We start from the raw sequence: 10,677 nt of genomic DNA, 5'->3' as shown, positions 1-10,677 counted from the left end.
AAACTAAAAAAATATGATTATATAAAAATTTAGAAAACTTTAAAATGTAAAAAAAAATCCATTAATCGAATTCTTAAAAGAAACAAAATAAAAAGATATGTTTACATTTAAGAAAACAAAAATAATTGAAAAGAAAGAAGAACAATTGCATGTAAAAGACCTTGAAATCATAGTAAGTGAAATGTGAAAAAGATATATAAGAAAGACTATTTGAATGGAAAATTAACAAAAGTTGACAAATATGCCATGGTTCAATCTCTGTATTCAGAGTATCAGTATACACACTAACAGTCCATAGAACCTTTCACATGGTTATAGTAGGGTACCTTATTAAAGTCTACAAAGTCACAACATATTAGGGGAATACTTAAATTAATTTCACCTCTTCAGTTCTGCATATTCCCTAGGCATCACCATTCCTACAGATCATACCGAATAACAATACTAAATCTTAGTCTTTATCCTTCTCAACCTTAAACTCTTCAACTGCACAAGATAAAGGAACAGTAATTAGATTTAGGGTTTTCATTTCTTGTATATTTGGACCTGATATAAGACTGTGTAAAGCCATCAGATTTATTATTTTGAGTATGTTTGGATAAATATTTTTGAGAGTTTTTTTATAAACCATATGTGATTTATGAAAAGGTTATATAGTGAATCATGTTGGTATTGCAAGAGAGAAAGCTTACACAAATTGGAGGGACATGTGGTCTTGTCCAGCATACTGGTTATTATTGGGTTGTAATCCAGTGACTTGGAAGAAGCCACGAGAATCAAACTGAGATTGCATTGATTCGTAGCTTGTGCTTCCAGACAACACGTTAACATTATGCTCACTCCTTTCCCTTTCTGCCATCTACACTCTCAAACCAAAAAATAATCACAAACACATTATATTTTCACTATACTAAATATTCTATTAAAATGTAATGCAAAATAATACAGAAACACCTAATATATAAGTATTAAACTTTAGTACAATTTTTAGAACAACATAGAAAAACATAAGATAGGAGGACAAATCTATAATATAACATTTTATAAAATAATCGTGTGAATGAAATGAGGTCTATAAATATTCATGTATACTACTATTAATTGTCAAGAACAGATTAAGTTTTGGGCTGACAGACAGATATTATTTTTCTAACATTGTTAGTGTTTCTAATATTGAAAAAAATACCAACTTTATATTATTGCAGATCAAGTTTAGAATGATAATTGTTAGTGTTTGCTTAGTACTATAAAAAATATTCCTAGAAGTGAAGATCTGCAAAATTTTAGTACTTCTTGTTAGTAGGATATTCCTAACAAGGCTTGAAAGCATGTCGGTTTTTAACACAAAAAGGTTGCATGTGTTTTTGTCATTCTGATATTGCTTCTGTATCTCGGAGGGATTTGATGTGGAATAAATTTAAGTTTTTGCATAATAAACTAGTACGTGATATTGATTTTCAAAAAAGAGAAATTACTTAAATAAAATTATAATATTGTTACACTAGAGTGTTTCTTTATAATAATCCTTGATCTCCAAAACAGTCTCTAGCTTCTTATTTTAAGAAACTGAGTACAAAGAGAAGTAACAACATTTTTTTTCTTCTGAAACTAAATTTGCTAACAAGCCCCTAATACCACTTATTACATGGTATCTTCTGAGGTAGTTGTGGAGAGTTCATTTGGAATTTCTCTTCCTAATAAGTGTTAAACCATTTTGGTATACATGAATAATTTTTCTTAAAAAAAACATAAGAAAGAGTAAAAATTAACCATAGAGTGCCATGTGACAAACCTTTGCTCTAAGAAGCTGGTTGTTATTGTGCAAGTCTGTCTCCTGTAACGCACATTTTAGTTACCTTATATGCTTTGAAATCCATTATAGAAGAAATTTTGTTACCCCCTCCCAAAAAAATAAATTACAGGCACGTATATATGAATTTGAACAATTAAGGAACAACAGGAATAGAAGGAAAAAATAGTGTCAGCCAAACTTTCATTACAGAAATTGTCCAAACTGCAATCCAAAACCTAAAAAAAATCACATAGAAATGACAGACATAAATTCAACAGTGGTCAAAGATTACTGCTGTACATACGAACTTCTAGTTCATATGATATAATAACGTTATTTCTATATTAATGTGTTTTATGAATGTTCAAAGTTCATAGCCTATTCCACAAAGGACTAGTTTAGGAAACCTCCAAAATTGACCAAATTGAAAGGAAACTGACAAATAAACAGATGCAAAACATCTGAAAAGACCCAATAATTCAGATATTTGTGAAACCTATCTGAGGTGACTGGGCTAAACCTATACATTATAATCACACACTCAGTTTTAATGTGGAGGCAATTAGAATGAAATCACAAACTAATATAGTATTCACCTTTCAAAACCAATGACATATTGCAGAAAAAGACAAATAATGCAAAAAAATGACCTTAAAAATTTGAAGAGTAAGGAAAACATTTACCCTCTTTTGCATGTACTCAATTTCTGCAAATAGCAGCTCATTCTGACGTACGTGTTTGGAAAGTATCACAAAAAAGAAAAGAAGACAAAATTAGAACACCACACTAACAAGCTAAATATAGATTATATTTTATTCTTTAAAAGGATGTATAGAAAGAAACTTCTTGTTACAGAAATACCTTCTTTGATCGAATTCTGCTAATTCCTTTTTCTAATTTAGTCTCTAGGTTTTTGAGATCCTTGGCATCCATATCGCTCAAAGCCTCACCCATCATTTGCCTGCAATTCAAAACATTATTACCATATTTGAACAACACTAATTGTAAATAAAATATTCATTAAAATACTTAAGATATGTTCATATTGTTTTATAGCAGTGAAACTTTTCTAGTATCGTAATCTTAATACATAATGAATATCCAACTTGCCTATTGTGATTCTGCAGATTGCTGATTTGAACTCGCAGTTTGGCAGCTTCTTGCTGGTAAAACTGAAATTATGAAATAATGGTTAGAAAAGTTAGTTTACTCATTTCAATTTCATTCAAAAAAAAATTCTGCAAGATGTTTGATGTTTATGCTTCGATAATTAGGTTCAAATAAAGCTGAGGGATTTAGTTTATAGCTCTCTTGAAAAAGTTTATAGCAGGAATTAATAATACCTGAGCATTAGCCTCAGAAGCAGATCCACCGTTAGATGAATCTGAACTTGCTTTCTTGTATCTCTCAATTGAAGCTTTGACACTATGATAACAATAAGAACACTTACAATTTATATGAAAATGCCATCTAATGAACAAAAGGGTTTTCATCATAGCAATAAGATCACTTACAATTTAATATTCTGCAAGATTATGACCTCGTTATGAAAAACAAAAATCTTATATACATTCACAAACTTTCATGTTACAAGATTATAAATGTACACGTATGTTTCTTACTTTGTGCACACATAAAAGAACAGAAAAGGGAAAAGGAAAAGTGTGTTGGATCAGTTGGAGATTAACCATAGAGTTTGGCAATGGATGAATGTCAAATCATCCAACTGGTTCAGTCGACTGAACCTTGAAGGCAACAAAAAGCAAAATCAGATTATCTATTTCTCAGAAATCTCCTTGTCAAAGTCTGATTGGATGTGATAAAAATAAAATCTTAAAATAACAAGAAACAGAAGCTTTCCAGTTTTCAATGAACTGATGATACCTTAATATCCTCGAGCCATGATTGGGTGCTGCTGCCACGGTGGCACAGGTTCCCACAATATGATTGGTTCAACCACTTCTAGACATAGTTTTTCTCTGCAACTTAAAGGAAACCCATCTCACAGTGGATAATGCTCTCAGCCACACCCCATTGCCCACCTCGATTCTAACCTTCTAATTTGTTTTCCCATGTTAGCATTAAGAATATTTTCCAATCATGGATACTCCTTGATGTATACACAAAACAGTGAAATACGTTTTATCTCTATTAAAAAAATCCATTTTTTTCATTTGACCCACGATATAGCTAAAGAACACAACTCTACGAATTTAAAAAAACTATAGTAATAACCATGTAATTTTTGGTGCTAGCTTTTAAAGTCATATGGTACAGTGTATCATGTTATAAAGTATGAATTTTCTTTTCTGAGTTTTTTCTGTGTGAAAGTGTGTGTCCATCACAGCCGTTCATTTCAGCTACTGCAATTATCAGGAAGCAGGAGCAGTAATTGTACGCTTCAAATTGCATGGAAGAAGCCAAAATGCTCAGAAGTCTCTCATTGGCTATCTCAAATTGTCGTACGTTGTCTCTGCCCCCATTTACCTCACTTACACACTCTCTCTCATTAAGCCAAGAAAACCCTTCTCTTTCTTTTTCTTTCTCAGTCTACAACTTTCACAAATATGCAAGTGTAAGATCTTGAGCAAATGCAAAGGCTCCAACAGCTACCAGTGAAATTATGACGAGCCAGTTCGGACGCTCATTGTTTCATCACTCTCTTCAATTGTCTTTTGCTGTTTCAAAGCTATGTAAAAGAATTTTTACTCTAGGCTGAGGAGAGAGTTTCCCAGTTGTAGAAGATCCAACTTTAGGGTTATCAGATGCACGAGTTAAAGATATACCAATTCCAACTTCCAAGTATGACTTAGTTAAAACCTTCTGTCAAAAGTCGAGAACTCAAAAATCCCGTGTGACGTGTCCAAAGATTCTTTCTACAAAGACAAACAAATCCTACTCTAGCCCCTCCTTATTCCTTGAAAAGCCCTAACCATAGTTACCAAAACTTCATTTCCTAAAACAAATCAGCGAGAAATAAATGTTGTGCGATTAACTTTGACTGTTTTCACGTTTTTGTCTTGCTGAGATGCCAAAACAGTTTCTTTGTTTCTTTTCCCTTCCCCTATGCTTAGTTACGCTAAACTATGTTTCGGTCAGTAATAAAACCCTAATTTCTAGGGTTACTTTTAACCCAGACTGAGATCTTGCAAGGGGTGTCAAATCCCAATGTTTCTGAGAAGATTTTGTTGTAATGGATTGAAAAATAGCTATTTTAATTTATATTTACTCGCTTATTTATTTCAGTTGAAGTCTTTGAGTCGTTGATAATTAATTTGTTGAGACTGTAATGTGATATTTTCTTTTTGTTTATTATTAAGGAAGTGCCAAGGTGTTTGGACTTAGGCTAATGGAAACATGACAGCTTTAGCTGTTAGATGGGTAAAGAAAGAGAGAGAGAAAGGAGGAGTGGAAGTGATAGAAGGAGAAAAAGGAAACAAAAAGTTGAAGAGGACTAGTTTTAGGGATTGGCTGATATCACAGACCTTCATAGCATCCCCAAATCCTTTCCTCTTGCAACAAGTTAACAACCATAGTGCTTCTATATCAATCTATTACACCAGATCTGTGTGCCCACCAAATCAAGAACTGGGAATATAAGTGTCATAACAGAAAAAAAAAATAGAGAAGGAGAATGAGCTTAAAAGCTCATAGAAGGAAAAAGGCCAAAATAAACAAAGACAAGTGAACCTTGGTTACAGAAATCAGACAGACGAAGAAGAAAAGAAGAAAAATTAACTCTACCCTAGCTTCTTCATCACAAAATGCTTCAAAAGATTGTTTAGCAAAGGCAAAATTATAAATTTAACATTCCCAAAAGAAGCAGCAAAAACTGAAGGAAAAAAATTGGTAAGAACATAAATAAAGCTTGAAATAGCCCAAGGTATGAATTAATGAAGAGATGGAAAACAAAGAAGAAGCAAAACCTGTTATTAGCATATTCATAGAGGCGGCCACGGTTTGAAAAGACTATGAGAGCAACCTCTGCATCACAAAGCACAGATAACTCATATGCCTTCTTGAGCAAGCCATTTCTGCGCTTGCAGAAGGTAACTTGTCGACTGGTGGTGTTCTCAATCCTCTTGATCTCAATCTTCCCCCTTCCCATCTTTCTCTCGGGAGAAACCGATGACATGGATTGGTTTGGAAAAGCCATGACTGGAAGCTGAATCAAGTAAAACATCATCATCTTACTGATTGTCCTCGTAAAAAAGACAACCTTCAGAAAATACTAAGTAAACTTTGATCTTTTTCAGCTATTTGTGTGTGGTTAGGAAGAATCTAAAGTGTTAAAACAAGAAATGGAAGCACCCCTAAAGGCCTCAACCCAACTTTTAAATCATTAGCTATATATATGTACATATTTAGCTTCAAACTTTCCTTTGCTTGTAATGATAACAGTTCACAATCTAGCTATAGTTGTGTTGCCAAATCTTGGTATCAAGGGAAAATATGTTTGATTGACCCCAAAAAAGTGGTGAATCACTGAGAAGGGATTTTAGGTGATGTTTGAGTATTTTGCTCACTAACCTGGTGAGGAAACAAAATGGAGAAGTTATATTCAGGACAGGGGAGCAGGTTCAAGCCCTTAGCAGCATGGTGTGTGTGTGTATTTCTCTCTTTTTTCCACTTAGCAGATCAAGCAGGAGATATCAGAAAATGAGAGCAAGTTGGCCAAAGATGGGTATTTATAAAGTGAAAAACAAGATTTCTTTTATAATATAATGGTTTATGCATATGAAACAAAGTGTGTATACACTCACACAAAAATCTGCATCTGTATGTATATGTTTTATTAACTTTTTTTTTTTTTCTAATTCGTTGAATCACTTGAGGTGAATGAAATTAACTTTAACTTAACAATATTTTTCACTTTTAAAAAACTGATTCACGAGTGAGGGAAGTAGTAGGGCATGAGAGAGAGGGTGTGGTGGAAAGGATTATTAATGGGGTGAAAGGGACGTGGAGCGAAGTTGCAAACATAGCACAAGAGATATTTCATGATATGATTCATTGATTCAGTCAGTGGAAACTCTTTTACATATTGGTGTGAGGTTTTAAATTTTTGCAGTGAAAAATGTGAACAAGTATGACTAAAAGTTCTTCATGCTGCAACTGTAACTGTTGCAAAATTTCTCATAGTCTTAGAGACTGTCTATCAGTAATGAGTATTTTTGTGTTATCTATAGCATAATAACATTGGTTTTTACATATAATTCAGTTTAAATTAAAAAAAAAACTATGAAGTAAAAGATATATATTGAAAATTCATTGTAAAAAAAAGGTCTACAAAGAAATTTATTAAGAATACAACAGTCTTGTACAATATACATGATGTTTTGCGTGTTCCATTTAATTTTGTATATGTTGTGAATTGATTAGTGTCTTAATATACAATGTACTCTAAGAGTGGAATGAACTAATTAAACTTTTGATATCGTTGTTAGTCTGAGTTAAATTACGTAATTTGCTAAAGTTTTATGAATAAAAAATTATATATAGAAAGTCCAATGAACTTCTAACATATCAACACTAAATATTAATAAAATTGGTAAATAGTTTACATTAATAGCATGATGATTGAGAAATAAACTAAATTTTGAAACTTTTTCTACAATTAAAAACTATAATAAGTAAATATATGTTTTTTTATGCTTTAACAAAATGCTAGTGAATCAAATAATTCTAAAGTTACAAGAAAGAAGCAACCTTTTTTTGCAAACAGTTACGTAAGTGATACGCAGATCAGTATACAATAAATGTACTCTAAGTCAGAAACAGATGCTCAGTTTTCATTTGGCAAAAGAATTAGTGACTTTTAGAACTTTGCTGAATATTTTTATTTTACTTTAATTACAAAAAAAAATTATATTTTTTTTTAAATCACACAGGAAAGAATTAAATAAAAATTTAAAAAGAGGGTGCAGTGCATGATTACAAAATAAAAAGTGTTGTTGTAGCAAGTAAAATTTTTGTTGAACTTGCAGGTATATTTAATGCATGATATTGCTAATTTTCCATTTAAGGTATGCTACAGCTACACACAAAGTCCGTCAAAGAATTCTCATTCTTGGGAGTATGATGATATTAACTTTTGTAACAAACTGACAATACAACAAAGTTTTATTCTTTTTAGTCCCTTTTGAAGGTTTTGTAATCCTTAATGAATACCATTAAACCTCTCCTTAATGAATTTGTTGATTTAATGTTGGAGTTGTATTAGTTAATGTTGGGGACATTTTTTTGTCACTGTTATGTTTGTATTGTACCTCAATGCATTGTGGTGACCCAATGGAAAAGTATGTGACAATTCATCCTCTCTATCCTCCTACAGCTGGTGTGCTTCTTTAATGTGGGCCATCCATATATATTTATTTATTTTATTTTTTCCCATCTTATCTTGTTTAATTTGATTATAAATGTAAAGTATAAGTGAGAATTATCGTGTTAAGATAAAATAACACACATTAATAAAGTATTAAGACATTTTAGACTTAATTAATTTAAACTCATCCAAAGTAATGATCTAGTAGAATATTATAAATACCATTTACGTAATACACAATGTTTTTTAATTATTATATTTATTGTGTTTACATGTTGCTGATTTAATATTTAAGTATTAGAATGTCTTCATAGATATTTCGCTCCATCCCAATTGAAAAAATAGAGCTTTATGTTAGAAGGACTACGTCCCAACAGGAAAAAAAATAAGTGAAAATAATATATTCGGATATCTCAGTTTTGTAAGTCCAACAAAATATCACAATCATTATCCATATTTTAAAGTTAAGTTAAATGTAATTTATCCTTAACCAATGTTGAAGTTTTTTCTTTCTCGTAATATATAATTAGATTACATATGAAGTTGTAAATTTTACAGATTTTTTTTGTTAGAGTTAAACTTTTATCTTTTAAAAAATGTTTATTTTGTACAGAAAAGAAAATTTTCAAAATCATTTCAGCGAGAAAAAAATATCATCTTTAAATCTTAAATTCTTAAAAATCACATTGTTAGTTGAATAAATCATTTTAAATAAGAAGGTAGGGTATCTATATAATTATTATAAAAGTAATAAATTTCAAGTATATGATAACAATGTCCAAATATTTACTGCTAATGTATTTAATATATATGATTGCTAAATTCCAGTTCTCTATTTTAAGATATCTTTAGACAGACTGAGAATTATCATGCATATTAAAATTTTAAATAACTAGAGAAGAAAAAAAAAAGTTATTAGGAAATGAAGAAAGTTGTCTTGTTGATTAAGCAACAGGAGAAAATGGTTTAATGAGAAGAAGAAGAAGAAGAAGAATGGATGTTAAAGTATAAGTAGGATTTGAATGTAAGAAAAAAGAGAAATGGAGTGATTTCTAACAATAGTTGAATTGATGATAGGTACTTGAGTGAATTCCTTTTTTGTGCATAGTTTCAGAATAGGTTATGAGTTTAGCATGGATACCCCAACTCTCAACTCTCACAAAACATAACTTGATTGGACATAGCAAGTGAAATTGTCTAGTGGCTACAGATTCGTCTATTCATCACTCATTCTGCCACACAATACCTATCCATCCCTATTGCCAACACATCTTAGACATCTATACCATTCACAGTACAATGCACATGTTCTATCTTACCCACAAACTTCATAACCTCCGATTAATTAACTCCCACTAGCTTTTATTAATTAACTCTTCTTTTCTACTTTTATCATCTTCTAACTAAAACTCGAACCCTTCAAACCAGATCAAATGCTGTTTTTTGGCAAACCTACTCATATACTATTTAACTTCCTGTCTCTTTAATTATTTCTTTCCTTCCTCTTATTTTCCCTTTCTTAACTTTCTTCTCATCAATATACAACTTTAGCTTTTTAATTCAAACACTTTAAATTAGCACTATAACAAAATTGCTAACCAACGACAGACAATTTGGTTGTAATAGCAAAAGTTTATCGGTCATTTTAGTTTATCGATAGATTATAGAGATAAAAAACTTGTTTGTAAAATGGTCATCAATAAGTTTTATCAATAAATAGCAAATTTATCACTAATTATTGATGAATTCTATCTATCAATAAATGTCATCATTTAGTTTTTTTCTTTTTTTTTTCTTCTACATCTTCTGCTCCTCTTTTTTTCACCTTCCTCACCTTCTACCATCGTCGACACTGCTGTTACATTTGTCACTGCCATCACATTTGATTCCTTCTCTTTTTTTTTTCTTTCTCTTCCTTGTCTTCTAATTCCGACCATTATAGTTGTTGTGCCTACCATCACCGATTTCAGCTTCTCCTCTCCTCCTTCCCCTTCTCTTTCACTTCTTCTTCTTACTCATTTCCCTTTAATTTACAAAATCAGTTTTATCAAACTTTGTGAGAAATTTACCACTCATTTAAAAATTCCTCAGTAATAAGAATTATATATTATCAATAAAATTTACCGTTGAATACATTACCGTTAAAAATATTTTTTTGTAATATAAATTATAATTTATGTATTATTTTATCGAAAAATTCATTATTAACAAATATTTTTATCAATAATTTAAATTATAAAATCTTTCAATAAAATTTGTCAAATAAATTTTGTTTTACCAGATTTATTTTTATCGATAAAATTTCAATAGTTATTACATGACATGAGTCAATGGTCAAAAGGGTTGGAAACGGCTTTTTTTTTTCTTGCCTTAGTGATTAAGTTTTTATCATTTTGTTGCTTAAATTTATCGATAATTCTAACATTTTGAGAGTTCTCTTCCCCTCCCTTCCACGTGCGTTTGTGGTTATCATTTTGAATTTTATAGTTCCGTTGTTAAGGAATGAGAGAAAATATTTAGTGACTGATATATAGAACAAGAATGTTCTCACTGTGTTAAA

The 10,677-nt window shown here is 30.8% G+C and overlaps 1 protein-coding gene across 2 annotated transcripts; it reads right to left on the bottom strand.

Annotated features, from left to right (window-relative positions):
* Positions 1 to 215: 215 nt before the first annotated feature.
* On the bottom strand, positions 216 to 6,442 carry LOC108319296 (floral homeotic protein AGAMOUS). 2 transcript variants are annotated; one of them, XM_017550383.2, is made up of 9 exons: positions 6,323 to 6,442; positions 5,719 to 5,957; positions 3,136 to 3,217; positions 2,903 to 2,964; positions 2,654 to 2,753; positions 2,476 to 2,517; positions 1,793 to 1,834; positions 693 to 859; positions 216 to 486 (listed from the first exon to the last, which is right to left on the bottom strand). In XM_017550383.2, exons 2-9 carry the CDS (start codon positions 5,946 to 5,948, stop codon positions 483 to 485), a joined length of 729 nt encoding a protein of 242 aa, XP_017405872.1. In that variant the 5' UTR covers positions 5,949 to 5,957; positions 6,323 to 6,442; the 3' UTR covers positions 216 to 482. The 2 variants fall into 2 exon arrangements, with proteins under 2 accessions (XP_017405872.1, XP_052727919.1); XM_052871959.1 differs by lacking the exon at positions 1,793 to 1,834.
* Between the last annotated feature and the right edge of the window lie 4,235 nt (positions 6,443 to 10,677).

This window comes from Vigna angularis, chromosome 1, assembly GCF_016808095.1.
Source record: "Vigna angularis cultivar LongXiaoDou No.4 chromosome 1, ASM1680809v1, whole genome shotgun sequence".
Taxonomy (NCBI): Eukaryota; Viridiplantae; Streptophyta; class Magnoliopsida; order Fabales; family Fabaceae; genus Vigna; species Vigna angularis.
The sequence above is the reverse complement of the archived record's forward strand: the minus strand, read 5'-3'. Positions and strand labels throughout refer to the sequence as shown.